Source organism: Gouania willdenowi, chromosome 6 (assembly GCF_900634775.1).
Source record: "Gouania willdenowi chromosome 6, fGouWil2.1, whole genome shotgun sequence".
Lineage (NCBI taxonomy): Eukaryota > Metazoa > Chordata > Actinopteri > Blenniiformes > Gobiesocidae > Gouania > Gouania willdenowi.
Genome location: NC_041049.1, coordinates 68,342,579 through 68,363,203, shown reverse-complemented (window position 1 = coordinate 68,363,203; position 20,625 = coordinate 68,342,579). Strand labels below are relative to the sequence as shown.

Below are 20,625 nucleotides of genomic sequence, written 5' to 3'. Positions count from 1 at the left end.
TAATAAAACATTATTATTATTGTTATATAATAATAATAATAATAATAATAATAATAATAATAATAATAATAATAATAATAATAATAAATTGCAGGTTTGTGGTTCGATCAATCATCATCATCAAGTCTATGTTTACTTTGACCATTCGTTTTAATAATTCACATGTTATTTCTGTGCCACAGAGCATTTCCATCAATACTGTTCTGGTCTGGATTTCAAGCTGCTTAAACCCACAAACAACCTTTCTCATACATATCATACAGTAACCAGTCAGCTACAACATGTGCTCTGATGATCACACTGTTTCTGTAAGGCTTCGTCTTTGTGATTTTTAGTGTTTGCAAGAAAAGCTAACAAGTTTCAAAATAACTGATTGTTTTCTGAATTTCTGTCAGATAATTTCACCAAATTCCAAAATTTGTGCAACTTTCTCTGATTTCTTTAACCATGCAATCCATTATTTAAAAAATAAAAATAAAAAGGAACAAAATAACCTTATACTGTATTCAGGGGTGGACTGGGACAAAACATGTATAAGCTGTTATGAAGTCATGATGCTCAACATGTGACTCTTTATGTCTTAATTTTAATTTTCATTCCCCCATAAAACCTTAAAAGAGGGAACTTTTTTAAACCCCTTTTTACTTATTTCCTTTGACCATTTTGCAACTTCCTTTGTCCCATTTTTTGCCCCGTTTTTTCTTCAGACTTCAGCTACTTTTTGCCAAAAATACCCCCTTTTCAATATTTTTGTCCATTTTGCAAGTTCTTTTTGATACCTCAATCCAATTTTTGTCCTTTCTTAAATTTTTTTCGACACTTTTCATCCAAATAAGCTAACTTTTGCCCAATAAATGCCACTTGTTTCCTTTCCCCCCTACATTTTCCCTCTTTTTGTTACATATTTTTGCCTCTTTTTACTATTGTTTGCCACATTTTGCCTATTTAAGCTACACTTTGCCATTACATACCACCTAGTTCTTCTTTATTTGCCAATTTTTTAGATTGTTTTGTTTGTATGATTTTAATCTTGTTTTGCTTTATAGCCTTTCCCTCTTTCCCTCAAAAGGCCTCATCTTTTGTCAGACCACACTTCTAAATAAAAACTGTGTTTTTTGTCTGTCTTTGTCTGGTTAAATAAAGGTTGACAAATAAATAAATATATATATGTATATAAATCTTAGAACAGAATATGTTTACATGCATTATGGTGATACTTAGAACTGAAAGAGTTTGTGCTTTTAGCTATCGTTTCGATTAGTGCTAAAAATAGTTTTAAAAAGAAAAATAGATAAATGAAATGTTTGCCCTTGTTAATGTAATTTCCCTTTTCTGGTAGGATTGCTATTGATTTATTGGTAGGAAAAAAGGCAGTCATTGTGCAAATGCTGAATCAGCATTCTCTGTACTGTGAACCAATCATCGTTTTTATCATTTCTCTTCACCCTTGAATTCTGACTCATGTAATAGTGCATCTATGTATGGTTCCCTTTTGGGATAACACACAGTGTGAAAGCAAACATAAGGACTACAGAATGGAGTCTTAAGTAGGTCCTATACGGATGGATTTGGTAATACACCAACAATTCTATAAATGAAAAAAAAAAACTGAATAAAGTGTAAAGTTTTTATATCTTCTAACTACGGGAAGGTTTTAGTGTTTTTCACACATCAACTTAGTTTGAGCTGATTAGAAAATGTGTTTTCTAATTGAGAAATGATGGCGTTACTGCAGTAGAGATTTCTCTAGGTAGGGAAACAGAAACCTGAAGAAGAGACTCACATATATACATCATCGCTGATTCTTCCTGTGTTAGAGCCACTCAGAGAGCGATTGTTGGTAAAATGTCTTCAAGCTTAAAGGTATTGTGGACAAAGTTATTTTGGCTTCAACTTCCGGGTGGATCATCAAGACTATTGGTCCTCCTAATTGTCAATCATTCTGATGATATGTTTACGTAAGGCCGTCGTACGTGCTCGTGCCCGGTGTGAAAATGGATTTTCACTTACTGGTGGCGAGTCTGACATAGTGGGAAAAGTGCAAATATTCTTTTGGAAGGTAAGCTTGTATGAGCGATGCCATTTCCAACTTGTAAACAGAGCTGTGTACGAGCAAAACAGGGTTCGTGTACGCTCTCTCGCACACGCAGGCATTCCCTCTTGAACAGGGAACGCACATGCGCACAGGGCGTATCTTTTCTAAACTTTGGGAGAATCATCCCCTATACCTTTAACTTTCAAGTCCAGTTACCAGGATCAACATGACCTGGGGTCGTATTTTATTAAACCCAGCTCAGTATCATTTCCAGGTTTAACCTGAGAGTCCGGCTCAGTTAAACTGGGATCTAACAAAGAGAAAATGCCTCAATTTCCATGGAAACGCAGTTCACTTGCTGTAGGCTGCAGACACACTCATATGAAACCACTCCATCATTTTAAAATATGTCATTTTGTAGTGCATCAAAACACTCAACAAAGATCTACCAATGGACAAAGGAATCAAAAAGACTTTTGTTATACATTTTCTCACCATTTAAGGCTTTAATGCAATATTTCAAAAGGAAAGTAAACAGAACATCATGGTTAATGTGAAATTATGATTTTGAATTGATTCAAATGACGATAGAATCACCGTCTTATTACGTGTTTAATATGTACCGTACTTTTTAATGAGATGATCGCAGTCTCCTTGTGTTTTAAAGGGGACATATCATGCTAAATCCACTTTTTTAGCCCTTAAATGCATTTTGTTGTATATTTAGAGTGCTTAGAAGTTCAGAAAAAATCAAATTAGTCTCTTCAGGTGCTCCATAGATATCTTTTTATTCTGTTTTGCTCATATTTTTCAATCTGTTTCGATTTTTCTATTCTCTATTACGTTTTTTGAACTATTACATCACAGTATTTGCAGCGGAACTGCCAAATTAGTACATCAACTCCAGGTCCAACACTTCGAGCAATCCGCCATTTTTATTTCTCGCTTTTATTTTGTAGTCCAAGCTCAAGGATGCCGAAGTTACGAGAGGATAAGTCAAAATGTTGGGTTGTTGGATGTAGTGACCGACACGCTTCATTACATCGTCTCCCAGCATCAGAACCTTTTCAAAGTGCCTGGTTGAGTTTTATTTTTCACGGAAATGTACCCACATCTGTGGGTAAGGTCATTTTTGTGTGCGCGAAGCACTTCAAGGATGACAGCTTCTTCAACCTCCGCCAGTATAAAGAAGGATTTGCCAAAAGACTTTGTCTGATTGAGGGTTCAATTCCTTCTATCTTTGGAGACGACGAACAGAGCACTTCGGTAAACTGTAAATAACGCTAAAAAGTGTGATGATAAGATGTCCCTGTCATTGTTTTGTTTGCATTAGCAGTTGCACCGTCTTCAGACTTCATATGTTAGCGCTGTGTGCTCGTTTTAGATCCTTGATGATATGGCCTAAGTGATTTAATTAAGTCTAAAGTTTTCATTAGTCATTTCATTTTGCCATTTTTGTCTTTGAAAAGACTGTATTAAAATGCATTTCGTGACGTTAGCTTGGCGCTAGCGTTAGCTCGGTGCTTGTGTTAGCTCACTTGTTAGGGTTCTGCAGGTTCATCATCATCATTTTCATCTCGCTCCGCTGGGTCCGACTCTGGCTCAAACATGTAAGGCTGGATGGACAAGTCTTCCGTTGTTGACAAGGACACTTCGACACATAGTCAGGTACTGGGATCAAACCCCCAACCTCTCGATCAGAAGACGACCCTCTACCACCTGAGCCACAGTCGCCCCATTATGTCCTGTTGGTCTCAGCATTGGTTTCTATTGGCTGTTTACTCATTTTACTCAGACGCATGCGTTCTCACTGGTCTTCTGAAGACTGTCAACTGGCTTTGCTGAGACGATGAGCTTCAAGCTGAGAAGAGTTTGATGAAATGGGAAAAGCCAGCGTGGTCACGGACTGCTTGGGTAAACAAGGTTTAAACCGTTGTTCTTTAAGTGCACTTTGATGAAATACCCCCCCCAGGATGACTAAGAACCTTCACAGACAATTACAGAAGCAATTTGATCTGCTTTAGGATATCTACGTTTAAAATCACTAATAATAACTCATGATAGGATCATTTTCTGGAGTCGTTCTGCCAGTCTTCCTCAGAGGTAATATGCCTTGAAAAGGTTGACACCTTTAGGTATTCAGTAGTGGATTTTTGTGTGTCTAAGCCTATGATAGGAAGGTGTTTATACATAGAGTAAATAAAGAATCTCTCTACAGGTGGATGGATGATGGCAATGCTAAAGTTTTACTCTTAAACTCTTCCTAGAGAATGACTTTTTAAATGTTCATGTTATCCATCGTGGTTTCATCCTGGGGAGTTTCTCTGCTATCCCAGAAATCTCCACTAATTGTGTCGTACATGTTTGCTGCTAAATACCATATGTTTGTTTTAATGTGTGACCGGCCACATGGTTTTCCTAATGATATCTAATGTATCCTTGAAACAAAATAAGGGTGTCTGGTTTTGGGGTGAATTGGTAGGACTGTGCTGACGAGCTCTCCTCCTCTGCCAAGGCAGCGGCGGCGACGGCCATTACATCAGCGTGCCAACCTCCTTTGTGATTGAGATTGTGGAAGCTGTGCTGAGCTCAGCATGATGGTTTTTTTCTTTCCTCTCTCTTCAGGGGCCTCGTTTAACTCTGCCAAACACCTCCCTTCCTCTGCCTCCTTCCTCTTGCTAGCGTTTAATTTTTCAAATGGAGAGTAGCCTGAGTCACTGTGTGATGGGTCCAAGCCACACGTGGTGGAGGGAGCAGTCGTGTGCCAGTTCCTTTTCTTCATTCATAGTTTCCACTTTACTCAATGGAAAAAACTGCTTTGATAACACAACCTGTACGTTATTGTGTCTTTTACTTTTAGCAACGCGACTGCTCATATTACGCCGTGCTTTTAGTCACTGAAAGGAGTAGAATCAAATGTGCAAACCCAATCCCCTTGTTGCTAAAAATAGACCCTCGCTGCAATTCTGCCTTGGAAAATGACTGGACTAATGGGTGGGAAAGGTGGCTGTTCTGCCAAGGTTGCATTAATTTGGCAGCTGTCCTATAGCAAGGCAGGTCAAAGGTCATCGGTTGTGTAGGAAAGCCCTCTCGGCCCCTCCCGCTGAAATGTTTTATGGGTCTCTGGCCTGCATGTCATCACCAGCTTTATATTTCCAAGCACAAATAAGCTGATACGTGCGCTGAGGTGAGGGAGCGGTGCTGTTTGCTGCTGCCAGTTTTCTTCTGTTGATGAAAGCATTTATATGACATTTCACTCACAAAAACTACCGTAATTTCCAGACTATAAACCGCTACTTTTTTCCCACACTTTGAACCTTGCAGCTTAAATAATGACGCAGCTAATTTGTGGAGTTTTTCAAGCTTCATGCTGCCTAAAAATTGAAAAGTGGAGGAGAACTGATACACGGAGACGGAGCAGAGATCAGAACAGCCTTCATACAGTAAAAGTCAGCCAGTTTGTAATAAAAAGAAACAATGAAGTTGCCAAATAGAACATTTAGTTTGTTTAGAAGTAATCGCCACACGGTACTTCACGGTAAGAAGAATGGACGAAGCAGTGTATGAGTCTGGTTTTAGTAAAAAGTGACCATGAAAAGCTGTAAATTGACTGATATGCAGAGATGGAAACTCATCAGGATACACGGAAATCTCTCCACACTTGTCACCAGATTGGCTGAACTGATTACACAACACAATATGCACAACTATGACATCACATTTCACTCTTACCTTAAAACAGTCAACTCTTCCCCACCTTTTCCATTTTCCTACCCTGACTCCCTCTTCCCTGTTCCCTTCCCCCTCACCTAGGTGTAACACTGTCCTCTCTTTTTAGATCCTCCCTTTAATCAAGTGTTTCTTTCCCTTCCTTAGAGGTGATGGTCACAATTATGCGATAAAAATAACTTAATTATTTAATTGCAATAACAAAACATGCATTGCTGTCTTAAAAAAAAGATTGCCCTTCTTGTAGTGTTGACAGCCCGTCTACCTGCCCGTTCTGATTGGCCGAGTCACCATCATCAGCCAATAGAACGTGGCCTATGTGACGATGCGGCCTGTCTATGGATTTTTCTTAGAACATTGCTGAATTATTGGAATGCGGCCATTACAGCAGTGCGCTTTATAGCCTGGAAAGTTCAGTACTTCATCTCTTTTTGAAAAAAATCAGCTCATATTTAAATTGAAACCACAGATGGATTGAAATACTCACACAGTCGTGCCATCATGTGTCCGTGTTTGGCTGTTCTCTGCTAACTCTTAAGCCTCACTAGTTCATCTTAGCCTCTGAATAAAACCAATGTGACTGGTGTCTCCTTCATCAGTTAGCATTGCAGTGATTTACTTATGAACCACATCATCGCTTTGACAGCAGCAAAGCTTTTTGCTTCCTCATATCAGCTCGAACCTTAAGACTGGCTTGAGTCATACTGACGCACAGCTTTTGATCACAATGACACATAATATGTGATGCATTTGAGAAGCCTGCTGCTCAGCCTCATGAGTAACCACAATTTGTTGATTTTTCTCAGCATTTTTTTATTTTCATATCAGTGATGTAGCTGAAGGCCACTTTACTGTTAAATCAACCATAGTGTCTCAAGCTTAAATCAAACAGTGTTTGGGGAATTTTAACAGTTTTAAAGAAAGAAAATTAATGTTGCCAGATTGTGTAGTTTTTTTTAGCATTTGAGCAATTAAGAAAGGCACCTTATGGCAACCCGGACACTAGCTTTTGCCTGAATTTGATTAAAAATTGTGCCTATTTTGGTAATTTTACCTTTTCCCTCATCCTGCTCTTTTCTTTCCTTTCTCTTTTGTGCACCACAATTGTGATTGGGCTTGCTAAACATGACGATGCTCCATGTTACCTTTAATCTACTCACATCATGTCATTGTGACTCATCATGATTGACAGGTAGGCTATCAACATGATTGGACAAAGTATCATTATCATTTTCCCCCTCCCATTCCAGCTACTCAGCATTACCTTACCGACCTGCCCCCAGCTGTTCCATTCACAAGAACAGGGGCTTGTGGCAATTCTGCAAAGCTGTTTTCTCTCCCTTAATGAGACGCTGACGATGTCTGGGCCTGGGTGCAGCTGAACCGGTTGCACCGTTGATATTTACAACACTGGTTTGAATCATTTCATTTTTGAAGCTTCGTGATAAGAAGTGTATTTGTTTTTACATTAAATTAGTGAAGCTTGAGATAGCTTTTATTCAAAAAGCAAGGCAAGACCAATATATTTGTATAGTGCATTACATACACAAGCAAATTAAATTAAACAAAAAAAACATTAAATAGAAAAATCAACAACAAAAACAATAAATCAATAATAAAATGAATATAAATCGCCCACTCAGTCATACGCAGTAGAGAAAAAGAATGCTACTTGTCTTTAAAAATGTTCAGATTGGATTCTGACTTCGACAATGCTGGCAGTTTGTTTCACTTCTTTGCAGCATAACAACTAAAAGCCACTCTGCCATGTTTGCCGTGAACTCTGGGCTCCACTATCTGACCTGTGTCATTAGATCTGAGAGACCTGCTGGGTTCATACCTGACTAACATCTCACTAATGTATTCTGGACCAAACCCAATGACAGACAATCACCTCCATCTTCACATAATTTAGTCAAACAAAGTTTTCATTCATCCAGCAGTTTACCTTCCTGTAGCTCTGCTAATCAACCTTATAGTTCTGTAGAATTTGACCTAAAGGAAGGATATAAAGGCTGAACAGAAGGGGTCCAAGAACAGAGCCCTGACGAACCCCACAGGACATTGTTAATCTGTCAGATTCAAAGATTCTCCTCCAAGTAGGACTTAAACCATTGCAGTACTTTTCCATTTAGTCCAACCCACATTAGCAATCTGTGCAATAAAACGTTATGATCCATAGCATCAAATGCATCACTTCCAAGAGAATGAGAACAGAGAAAAGAAGTACCTCATTGATTTTTAAGAATTAGGGTTCTTTACCAGGTTTTATTAAATGGACTGGAATTGCATTTTCAAGCACATGGAGAATAGACTATACTTTTATGCATGAAGTATGGTCAGTTAGTTGAAAAGTAATAATGATCAGAATTAAAAACAGCCAGAATGAGCATGTATAACAAGCACAGTTCATTCTATATATTTCTTTTTTATATATCAGTTCTGTTATGACAATAAAATAAAAAAAAAAGATTTTCTGTATCGCGCTTACCTAATTGTACCTTTACTCGTGACACACTGTTACTATGAATATCACTCTATGGATTATTCACGCTCGATTACACAGAGATTTGTGCTAAGACATTAGAAAGCTTGACTGAGCCAATGATTATAGGCTGCTATCAAAACTAATCGACTACTCTGTTACAGCCCTAATAGATGATCATGTCATTCGCTTAGACGCTGTAATTTAAATTAGCTTCATGTAATTACCTGTTATTGGTTACAGCAGAGCAAACATGACAGCAAATGAGGAGCCGGAGGCCTGCCAATAAATACTCACAGATAGGAAGACGGCTGTGGACAGCCTGTGCACATGGGGATTCTGGTTAAAAGTGAAAGCAAAGGTTTGCTTAGCATGATATTCTGGCTTCAAGACATTTGGATTCAGGATACCTGCAAAAATTAATTAAATATTGTTACAGTCAGAACATATTTAACAGCTTTCATTAGCTGAAATGAGTTTGGCTAAATGTGCCAATTAAGAGCAAATCAGAGATTAGCAAATGTGCTTCGCAAATGTCTTTACTAGTTTTGTTTTATTTTCAGCTACTGTATTATTAGAGACCCTAATGTAACTGTAGCTTCAAAGATGTACATTTGCCTTGTGTTTTTTGTAGGCAGATGTTCTCCAAAACCTGGATTCTGCATCTCTGCATAAATAGCATGTATTCATTCAACCATTCACGGACAGTGGGTGTGTACTCAAGTGTTGTTCTGGAAATACCTGGCTGTTCTGACTAATCCATCCATTAAACACTCCTAATGGCCTCTTGTGCTTCAGGATCCATCATGTCACAATAATGGCTTTTACAGGAGAAGGGTGCTTTTAACTGCATTTGACTGATTGTCTTCTCTCTAGTGGCGGACATTTAAAAAAAGTGCAATAGCTGAACACACCATATTAATTTCATTGCCAAGCCAGCTGAACCATTAACTCAATTATCACAATGGGGTTGACATAAAAGGGAAGGAAGAGGCTCTAGGGTGAAGAATTTAATAGTTATTTTGAGACGTTTTCTCTGAAGGGGAGAAGAAGGTTTTTTAGAGGAAGATGAGCACAAAGTATGAGACATTGTGAACTTGTCTTAGAGCAGCAGAAGGTAAAGGAACAAAGCACAGAACAAGGAAAGAGATACCTAAATGAAAAAGGTCTCTGAGAAAATGCACAGGCTATTGAAAAGAAACAATTAAGTAAAGTCTTGAGAATTCTGCTAATATTGTTTTTATTGATTAACCGGAGGGAAATGTTGATTAAGAATATCCCCCTCAGTCGTCCTGTAACTCAAGCTTCCTCGAGCCAGGAATTTTAAGGTTTTAACTTTGCTGCTGAGGCAGAAACACTGGCAGATTCTTGGGCCGTGTCCAGACATTATGACCACATATCGTTTAACTTTCTATAAATACCACCAGACAGGGTCCAAGTTGATCAAGTGTGATTAAATCTGAAATGACTCCAGAGACGACAGCCAAGTTTTATTAAGATACTTCTGAGTCACTCCACAGCTTTTGAGCTTGCATCAGAGAATTCTAGATGACTGTTACAGTGACTGCCAGTCTCCCAAGGCAGTTGTGATTCAGTATGTCTGAATATCCAGTCAGATCAGTTGGATTATCAATGTACTGTATTGATTGTGCAGCTTTTTTGCTTTGTCAGTCATAGCCAATCTTTTAAAAAAAAAAAAAATAATCGAGAACACAAAAGCCTCTCTATTGAATATCTTGAACATGAAAACCTGTTTGAGATTTAGAGTCTTCAAGTCTTGAAGAGAAGCCGCAGGTCATTGTTGTTATGGAAAACACCCTCCACTCCTACCTTAGTCAGGGGAATAATAAATCCTGACAGGACCATTGATACTTTGTGCTAGCCTGAACAAAAGTAAAAGAAGAGCAGGAGAAAAATGAATAAAATAATGGCAATAATAAAAATAAAAGATACTGTACATGCAAATATATATAAAATAAAAATGAATAATCTTGTGGGATGGGGTGCGTGTCATTTGGCCAGGACATTTGTGTTTGACTTAGATTAACAGAGATCTATTAAATTAACTGAATTTACCATGACTAATGTGTCAGTAAAGAGTTTTTCAAAGATCTGTTATGACCGTATTTGGACCTTGTGACATGATCACAGTGTTGTTAAAGTTTTAGCCTCAATGATACTTGGTTAGGTAAGCTTGGCTTCAAAGGTTCGCAGGCATATACTTGGACCTGGATCCATCAATTTCTTGTTTTTTATTGAACAATAGCAGTGAATTAACTAATGGGTATAGTTTATGAATGAGTTTCATAATGTTTGATATACAGTAGAAGACAGTTGGCTCCAAATCTGGTTTCCGTTAGCTACATCAATTCATTCATTCTGATAATCATTATAAATAGGATTCACCACAGGGTCTTTTTGGAAGCACAAGCTCACCTCAGTGTTTGCCCAGTACTTTTTGCTTCCACAGCATTTGTAAGTGTCTTGCTAATGATCGCTGAGAGGTCTATTTTGCCTCCATGCTCCCTTTTCTTGAATGAAATGTGGAGAAGATACAAACAAGACTAGTGTTCAGACACTGAGTCAGTCAGAGCTGCTAATGCCCCCCCCCTCCCCCTTTTACTGCAATGCTGAAGGTCTGTGATGGATGATTAAATGTTTTTAAAACCATTCTAGGTCATTTCCTTAATGTTTGAACATAAACAGTACAAACATACAAAGCCCAGTCTACATGCTTGACATTTTCTACTCTCTTATCCAGTAATCTTTGCCTGAAATGTGACCATGACCTTTCGCTAAACCACTTGTTTTACTGGTGCAACAAACAGAAACATGTTATGGAGTGATAATAGCTTCTTCAAACTGTATATCCTACACTTCAACCCTTTCCAGCTGATCCCAGTGGCGGCAGCACCACAGGTGTTTAAACATGGTTCCCTTTCTCCTAGATGGAAACAACAAAGTGATACCACTTCCACCATTTAAACTTATATTTAATCAGGTGGCAAGGCTGCTTTGTGGTCGCAGGGCACAGATTAGATTTGGGAATTGAGAGCCATTACACGAGGCTGTGTTTGGATAATGACTTACAGTAAGTGTTGTTTCCTCTTACTTTTGTACTCAGAGAGTGATTTATCTAGAAGGACCTGCTTTGAGTACGTGGGCTAGCCTGTGGTAAGCAGTGCTATATAGATCATGTAACCCTGTAATCACCCCGTCAACACTGTCAATGCTCCAACGAGTGATGTAGAACAGGTTGAACATGACAAAGATGGACGATGACATTGATTTCTAGTCACAGCTTCTTAGCTATTGACTTGATTTCACTTTTATTCTTATCTTAAGCAAAAGTATATTTAATGAAAAATTAAAACTTGACAACATATGTGTGGTTTCAAACAACTTAAACACCAGTAATTTATGGAAAATTCTTCAGCCTCTGACACTTTTGTTGAAACTCAGCGAGGCATCTTTTTGGTGTGCTTTGAATATAAAGTCTATATGCCAATAAATTATAAAGAGCAGACTAAGGTATGGAGGACGTGCAGCGCCACATATAAATAAATAAATACACTGTTCATTAATTAATTAAAAGTGTCAATAATGAATTAAATGTATCAATAATTAACTAAATCTATTTTACATTTCATTTTCATTCTGAAAAGTATAAAGTATAAATATTTCACTATGTATCTATTTCATAGTCTGGTGTTTCAGCACTTTATAATTAATTTAATATGTCAAACTTGCTCGTCAAGGTCTGCGAGGGGCGAGGTTAACATCAATCCAGCCAAATCTATTGCTTTGGTCTTCACTCTTGCCAATCATGGCATCTACGACAATGGAGGATGTGCATGAGCTTTCCAGGGAGTTGGTGAGAGAGATTTAAGCCCTAGCTGAGAATGTAGAAGCAGGAATATAGAACAAAACCAGCGTACAGATTGTTTAGCGTTGTTTACTAGCTCTGCCTCAATCCATTATCAGGGATTGATTTAGCTTGACTTGATGTACAGGTAACCACGCCCACACACTGTTAGGAGCGAGTTCGACAGAAAAAATTAATTCATGAAGTGCTGCAACACCAGACCATGAAATAAATAAATAGTGAAATATTTATACTTTATACTTTTCAGAATGACAATGAAATGTAAAATGGATTTAATTAATTATTGACACATTTAATCAATTATTGACACTTTATTTATTTAATTGTGGCACTACTCGTCCTCCATACTAAGGCAGTCTGCTCTTCATCTCAAGCAGAAAGCTCTACAGTCAGCCTGTCTGCACTCTTCACACACTGCTCTAGCTGTGGATCTCCACACAGTCTACGCAGCCCAGAGTCACAAGCACTGGCCCCTGCATTGCCTTTAACTGTCATTACCAACCATTTTACTTGGTTAAGCATGGGCAAAGTCATCAAGCTAGATTTCCAAACTCCAAACCAAAACCCAAGAACCCCTTCAGTAAACTTTTTTTTGTTGAAACTAATGTATTTAATTGTCACAAATACCAACTGGCGGTTCATTACCAGTAGCAGAACCTTTAAACTACAGAAAATATTTTGATATTGATTGTTCAGTTTTGAATGCAGATTGAATGAACTTCAATATACTAAGATGATTACTGACAGCTGAGATGGACTGGCGCCCTGTCCAGGGTGTACCCCACCCTTGCGCCCAGTGTGAGCCAGAGATTGGCACCGGCAGACCCCTTGTGACCCTGAAAAACAGGAACAAGCGGGTCTGAAAATGGATGGGTAGATGGACTACTGACAGATGTCCTCATCTGAGAAATAAGCAGTATCTTGTTTTTAAACACATCTGTAAGTAGAAAATAATCCTCAAATTGTTCTATGAATAAAGTAATCTGATTAAATGTTGTTCTGTGGCTGCAAAAATGCTTCCCCCACAGTATTAAACTCATTTGTCTGTATCCACCGGCTAAATAATGATTTCCTCCCAGAATGTCCTCAATCAAGCCCCGCAGATCTGGTGTGCACTGCTACCATTTCTGTGTGGGTGGCTCTTCAAGTATTGGAACCTGTATTTGTAAATGGATCTTTCTTTCCTAACCATCCCAAATACACCCATTACTCTGGTCTTAATTGTTGGCTTTGCAAGTTATTGAAAGCCAAAGGACAAATATCCACTGAGGATCCAATATCCAATATCAAGCTTTGGTCACCCTAATTGTTTTGTGTGGGTAGAGAGAGCAACTACAACAGTTGGGAACAAAGCTGTGCTGCACCCTACAAACAAACAGCTTCTTTTGTACTTGCAGCTGATAATGAAGTAACCCATCTGCTGAATGCGTTCTCCTGTTACATCACAGAAGAGTGACACAAATGCATTTGGCTGGTCATTCTGAAACCATGCAACAATCTTTATTTGAAATCCGTTCTTTAGTTCTGAAGCCAGTATGACTGCAGGCTTCATTCTCTAAGTCAGTAACATCCAAGTCAAATCACAGCATGAGGGCAAAAATGTTAATTGCTTTAAGAATTCTTCTTCGACTAAAGCCGAACCAAAGATATAGGTAGCCAGTTATCAGAAATAACTGAGCCAACATTAGTTAAAGTACAATGTTTATCCATGGTGGTGTGTCTAAAGCAGATTTTCTTCGCTCAGTGGGGAAAACCTTCCTGGAAAGGTCGCAATATTGATAAGACGGTTCAAAGGTTTTCCAAGAGGTGAAGAAGAACTTGGAAATGGTCAGTGGGGTCAGTTCCAGAGACTCCCAGGGGTGAAGTAACATGTCGTTGACCCAAAAGAAAAAACCCATGCTCAAGAAACATTAGTGCAGCTTTGTGCAACACATTCGATCCCAATAGACTTAATGCCAATGTGGTGAAAAGCTGCAACATGGGACTTTGTTCAATGCAGAGCCTACAAACAATCACCGGTGATGTCGAATAGACTTTAGTTCAGGTTAGTTTAGGTACCCGTGCACAAAGTTTCAAAATTAGGGTTGAAAGACTGAAACTCAAAGCTTTAAGAAGTTAAGAACACTCTCAGCTATGCTGACTACAGATCAGTAGTTCAAAAAGTAGTGCAGGTGTGTAGATGTGGCCCGAGATCCAGCATCTGTCTATTCAGCAGTGATTTAGAATCTGACACGGATGAGCCTTGAGGCTCAATAGCACTAAAAGGCTCATCCTCTCTAATGGGGTTCCTCTATGACGCAGACAAGGAGAGGCAACCCCTCCCCTCCCCTGACATATAATCTTACACACACACACACATGCACGCACACAGAAAAAAGCACCCATTCATTTTGTCCACTGTACAGTGATGCTGAGTGCATGAAGGCACATATATCAAACAAGGGAGTGTGTGTGTAACTACAAAGCCAAACACCAACACAGGCAGGCAGACACGCATGCCTGCGAGAGTACAGTGCACACGCACGGCCATTCACACTAATGAAAAGGATGGGAATTAAGACGTCAAACAGTTGTGTAATTGGTTTTGAAAAACAGCTCTTGTCTGAGGTTGTCATCGATTGGTGTTTGCCGGGGATGGCTCACATTTTTAGTGTGTGGAAGTAGGCCCGGGCCGCAGCCATCATAACTGTCGGATCACTTTGTTAACAAAATCAGGGCAGATGGAGGGAATTGTCAAATTTACCTTTGATAAATCCTCGGAAGGGGTGGCTGTGGGATGGAAGCGGATGATATAAGTGGATGATTCAAATAAGAAGAGACATAAGATCAACTGAGAAGATACATAGTACTCTGTCAATTGAGATAATCAAACATTAATGTGCTTCATTTATTCCCTACTGAAGCAGATCACAAAAGAACCAATCAAATAATTGACAAAGCTATTACATAATCTGATTGCAGATAGTCAGTGCAGAGCTCAAGAACATGGAGGGTATAGTACTTGGTTCTGTCCAAGCCAGTACATTATGAATGAAGAAGCAGGAGTGCGTCACTGTGTAGTATACAGCCCTCCCCAGCAGATGGCCCCGCCTGCAAGTGCTTTTTTGGGAGGGTCGGGTAGTGCAGTTGTGGTGGTGGTGTTCAGGTTGGAGTGGGGGGTGGGGGGAAGATATGGGGTAGGGGGCTCATTGATTTTCCGCCTGCAATATAGCATAGAATGTAGCATTTTCGGAAAGTTCTTCAAATATTTATTGCTGATGATGCTGTGCTACGGACACGTCCATCCCTTGCTTCCGATTAAATTAATGACATCAATGCAAATAGGAGGTTGGCAAATGGTCCAAATGACTAACGGATTTTGTGAATGGAGCACTTAGTGACTGAGGAATGACGTCAGTCCTAAAGCCATATCCCTTATTTGTGTGCCTGGACCGAAGGGAAACATCCCATTGGCTAGCCTCGGAATCAGAGTTACCCCATTGGCTGCCGACACATAATTAAACACCTACTCAGTCAATGCACAAATCCAAGTGTTGGGATATATAGGCTGGTGCGTTGGCGCTGCATGCAACAGAATCAAGAGTTGTTCTGCAAGTTTGGAGAAAAACAACTTGTTGTGTTCTTGCACAGTCTCCCAGAGATATATTTTTATTATTATTTTTTGCCGATTGCTGATTGTTGCTGAAGGTAAGTTGGGACTTTTATTGTTGTCAATGGGTCATGTTAGATTGGCAGATTGGATCTGAAAGTGAATATTAAGTTGTTCTTGGTGGAACCAAAGTGATGTGCACAGAGTCAGGCTTTAGGAAGCAGAATTCGTCATTGAGATTGGAGAGTGCGGATGATGGATCTCCACTATGACGGCCTTTGCGTGAGGATGCAGACTGCTGTTTGAAGGACGAGGCCTTAATTGCAGTGAAAAAAGACCAATAGAATAGATAAAGCATTGGAGGAAAGGCACCAAAAATAAGAGACAGTGTGTAACAGAGGCCAGGTAAGAGAATGTGTCAGAGAGAGAGAGAGAGAGAAAGAGAGAGAGAGAGATGGAGAGAGCGATAGAGAGATAGTGCTGGCAGCTCATTACACTAATGGACTGGTCCCTTTGGGAGTTGCCAAGAGCGGAGTCCAACCTCCTCCCTTTTCTTCAGGCCCCTCCTCTAGTGGCACATACATTCACAGTCTAGGACCACACACACACGTGCACACCTACACATACACACACACACACGCACATACACACACAAACACAAGTGCTGCAACAGGCATGTTGCACTCCGGGATGTGTGGGGGCCAACATAAAAACCACCTGATCTATGCTCTGAGCTGTTTTGCACGAGAACTGTAGTAGGGGCTTTACTCTCACAAGGTTTTTGAAGCGATCACACTCATCATCTTTTTTTTTGTACAATTTTTTTTTACCAACATCCAAAGAGGATAATATACAAGTACTTCAACTTTTGCATGTACTCTTATCTGACACTTTGCGTTTTAGATGTGCTCTTCTGCACAACTGGCTGACACCTGGGTCTTTTTCCACTGTGTAGGGGACCATGGTTATGTTGAAGATCTCGGCTTTCCTCCTTGCCTACGCCCTGGTCATTTGCCAGATGTACTGCTCACAAGCTGCTCCTGCCAGGTGAGACCCTCAGATTTTATATTCTATCACAGCCTTCAGCTGATGGCTGAAGTCAAGGCAAAAGTACCATCTTTGCATCATTTGTAGATGCATGTTGGGAAGCAGGTGATGTAGAGTTTGACAAGCTTTCAGTAAGTGATGTTTTCATTGAGTTATAATAAAAGATCGTACCAAAAAGTTTAAGCTTATAGTTTTAAAAACAGTCTTTTTTTTGTTTTTTTTCTTTCTTTTTTTTTATTTCTAAAATTGTCTATATTGTTTTTAATTGTGTGGTCTAGGAACAATGATTTACTTATATGATAAGGAAGTTATATTTATTTCTAGGATTTATTGTACGATACCACATTTATGTGTGCGTCCTCCAAAGCAACAATGGAAATTGTGTACCCCCTTCCTTCCACACACACACACACACACGCATACGCACACACACTGTGCTATGGCTATTGATTTAGCCATTAATCTAACGCTGCTTTCACAGAAGTACCCCCCACCCCATTCAAGTCCGGGCCACTTTCCGCAGATTGTGACGTCTTAGCCCCCCCTCCTCCATCTTATCTTTCCCCTCCACCTAGCACGTCACCTCTCATATCCATAGCCCCACCCCACACACCCTCCCTCACCTACCTCCCTTTCTCCGCAGCCCATAACTCTGATGAAAGCATTTTTTTTAATGCCCACTTTAATGTATTTCCCATCTCTCCAAACCTCAGAAAAACAACTTAAATGTTTAAACTTCCACCCTCATGTCCCCACAGACCGGTTTTAGAGACCATGTCAGACCGAGTCACGCTCACGGACTATGAGGCGCGAAGGTTACTTAACGCCATTGTCAAGGAATTTGTGCAGATGACAGCAGAGGAGCTGGAGCAGCAGGCAACTGAAGGAAACAGGTACACATCACTCCTAAACACACATCTAACTTTTTATACCTGTGCAGAATCTACCACTGAAGGAAGGAAAGGGTTCAAATAAACCCCTCTGGTGTAGATCAAAGGGCAAAATGAAAAGTTCTTCTTTGGGACCTTATGTATGTTTTTAAGGGACTCGTATTTAGGACTTAATTAAAACCTACTAAACATCTGTTTGAATGTTTTACTAATCAGGTCTAGAGGTTTGTACCTTTACGGTATGTTCTGATCAGCCAACCAAAATGAGATCAATTTAACTTTTAGAAGAAGGTGGGATTCTAATTAATATTACTATTCTTTGTTGTAAGTTTCCTCCTGCATGGATGAGCTTGATTTTGTTTGAAACAGACGTTTATTTAAAGCCAAGCCTGCTGGGCATGTGAACAGTGAATGCCTAACAGATCGAATAAGTGTGTGTGATGTCAATTAAGCTGCGCTGCATGACATTAAACAACTAGTTTTTGTTTATTCTGTGGGTGTAAAGAATAGAGCAATAACTAGAGTGGGGGTGGAGTATTTGAAGCATGAGGGGATGGGGGTAATGTTTACTGAATGCTGCTGAGAAAGGGTGGAGGCATGTTGTGTACCCACTGATGGCATGAGATCCAAATGCATGTGAGTGAGATTGTGTGTGAATGGCAGAAGGATGAAGAACGATGGCTGCATGTTTTCCCACATCTATGAGCTTGTTCTGTGCATGTGTTTTTGTGTGTCCCCTCCCTGACAGCATGGACAGGCCCCTAACCAAGCGCTGCTCCAACCTCAGCACCTGCGTGCTGGGCAAACTGTCTCAGGAGCTGCACAAGTTGCAGACGTTCCCTCGCACGAACGTGGGAGCGGGAACGCCCGGCAAGAAGCGCAGTGTCCCCGAGAGCGACAGCTATGCAAGCTACGGCGAGACGTTTGACAGCATCTAATCCGTGCTCATCTACCCTCAGCCTCTCCTTTGCCTGTCCTGCATCCTCCGCCTCCCCCTTCTGTAGAATCCTGTTTTATCATCCCCAACCCCTCCAAGACTTCCTTACTGGCTTTTGATTGGCAAGTGCATGCTGGTTTGACCTGCTAAATTAACAGAGACGAAAAAGGACTTGCAACTAATCTCCCACCTCGTTCTCCCCTCCCCTCCCCTTCCCACGTTCCCTCCTTTTTTTCGGGGGGGTGGGGGGTTGCCCACGTATGATTTCTTTCTTTTCATCTCAGACAATCAAACTTCTTTTCCACAAGTGTAAATTTCAAATCGGTGCAGATATCCATCTCTGTGTGCTGTATGTAGAGTCACTGTGGCAACTTAAATCCCTTCATATCAAACAAGTTAAGAGCAATCACTTTAATCATTAATAAATCATCCACCAGTGCTACACCATGTTTGTTGTTTAATAAACATATTTTTCTACTTCAAAGAAATAGCTCATTTTCATTCTTAGGGCACATGTGTACATTTAAAATATGCAGATGAAAAGGTCATAAATGAAGCTTTAAAATGATCCTAGAAGAAATCATCAAGTTCGAAGGTAAGAAATTCATCCAAATGTTGTAGATTTGAGGGAAATTAAGATGCATTGTGTGTGTTTTTTGTGTTATTTTAATCCCAGTTCAAATGATAGTGATGTATTGGATGAGTTACGCTCCCACCCGATCGTACTGGTAACCAGTGTTTGCTCTCCTGAAGCAGCGTTACAGCACAGAAGCGAGCCTGCAACACAGCAACCTGCGTGACTCACCGCCTGGCAGACTTCCTCAGCCGGTCGGGAGGAATGGGCAACAGCAACTTCGTCCCCACCAACGTTGGTGCCAAAGCCTTCGGGAGGCGGAGGAGAAGCATCCAGATGTGAACATCCCCAACACCTTCAGGGAAACGGTACAAAAAAAATATACTTCCTTTTCTCTTTGAAACTAATTCCCAGTATCACAAAATAATATTTTTAAAATGGAAATTATGTTCCGATTTGTTAAAATTTCATAAAGTTTCTTTTTTTCTCTGTCTTTCAGATGTTGAATCCAGACAAGAAAACATCTTTAAAAAAAAAACTGAGCAAACCAAAATTTAGCAGAAAATGAACATCGGACTGGCCATTTATCTATTCCTTCACATTAAAACAGGAAAAGAACCTAAACATGTGTAGGGCATCTTGTCCTTATTTATATTATGTTAGTTAATGTTATGGTTTTTGGCACATAACAGTAAAAAAGATGCACTTTACTTTACGTACACGAACAAAAAGAAATATCCATCCTGATATTCCTCTTTTATAGACATGACAATTAAAAAAATAAAAGGATAGCAGCAGTGGTTATTTTTGATTTTTTACCTTTAACCTCATTAGAGCACATATTTATGCCACGCCCCCTCCACCCCTGACCTCCACCTCCCCTCTGTTCTGATCCATTCCGCTACATTTCCCATAATTCCCTATCCTCCTGAGGGATACCTTGTTTACCTGTGATCCAGAGGGACCGCCATTAAAGATCAGCCTAACCAAGGCCCCCCCACAACGCCTGTTGTCTTGTGCCTTGATGTAGAACAATTTACACAAACATGATTGTACAGCTCTGTTTGGAGACGTTAAAGAAGAACCGGGTGGAGACGAAGAGAACTATGATTAATATTGTACACGATATTGTGAAAACAAATTTCAGCAAGATTAAAATGTATTTTAGATACCATCGGGTTTGGGTTACTTGTGTTGTTCTTCAAAGGTTTTTCAACAAGTATAGAATGACTGAGGTTGAATTATACCACATAGGCTTATATTTGTACCATTAATATTGATATACTGTATATTGTCCATAGATTATAAATGACAAATGGAGCCAGGACAAGCGTACTTTGTAATCCATTGATTAGATATACTTTCATCAGACAGATGCACAGTCGCTCTCTGAGAGCATGGAGCACACACACACACACACACACACACACACACACACACTAGACATCAGTCA

At 39.8% G+C, this 20,625-nt stretch overlaps 1 protein-coding gene across 4 annotated transcripts; it reads left to right on the top strand.

Annotated features, from left to right (window-relative positions):
* The first annotated feature begins 15,704 nt into the window (after positions 1-15,704).
* On the top strand, positions 15,705-19,786 carry LOC114465085 (calcitonin-1). Of its 4 annotated transcripts, none has more exons than XM_028449860.1 (5): positions 15,705-15,822; positions 16,680-16,771; positions 17,530-17,664; positions 19,355-19,540; positions 19,672-19,786. In XM_028449860.1, the coding sequence occupies exons 2-4, from the start codon at positions 16,686-16,688 to the stop codon at positions 19,512-19,514; spliced, it is 381 nt and encodes a 126-aa protein (XP_028305661.1). In that variant the 5' UTR covers positions 15,705-15,822; positions 16,680-16,685; the 3' UTR covers positions 19,515-19,540; positions 19,672-19,786. The 4 variants fall into 4 exon arrangements, with proteins under 4 accessions (XP_028305661.1, XP_028305660.1, XP_028305658.1 ...); XM_028449859.1 differs by having other exon boundaries at positions 19,352-19,540; XM_028449857.1 differs by lacking the exons at positions 19,355-19,540; positions 19,672-19,786 and adding an exon at positions 18,410-19,341.
* The last annotated feature ends 839 nt before the right edge of the window (positions 19,787-20,625 follow it).

What these genes read in the sequence shown, in the direction of transcription:
- LOC114465085 (XM_028449857.1), top strand. Translation starts at nt 16,686, where the DNA reads ATGGTTATGTTGAAGATCTCGGCTTTCCTCCTTGCCTACGCCCTGGTC. An exon ending in TCACAAGCTGCTCCTGCCAG is followed by an intron (nt 16,772 to 17,529) that starts GTGAGACCCTCA and finishes ATGTCCCCACAG; the next exon opens with ACCGGTTTTAGAGACCATGT. An exon ending in CAGGCAACTGAAGGAAACAG is followed by an intron (nt 17,665 to 18,409) that starts GTACACATCACT and finishes CCTCCCTGACAG; the next exon opens with CATGGACAGGCCCCTAACCA.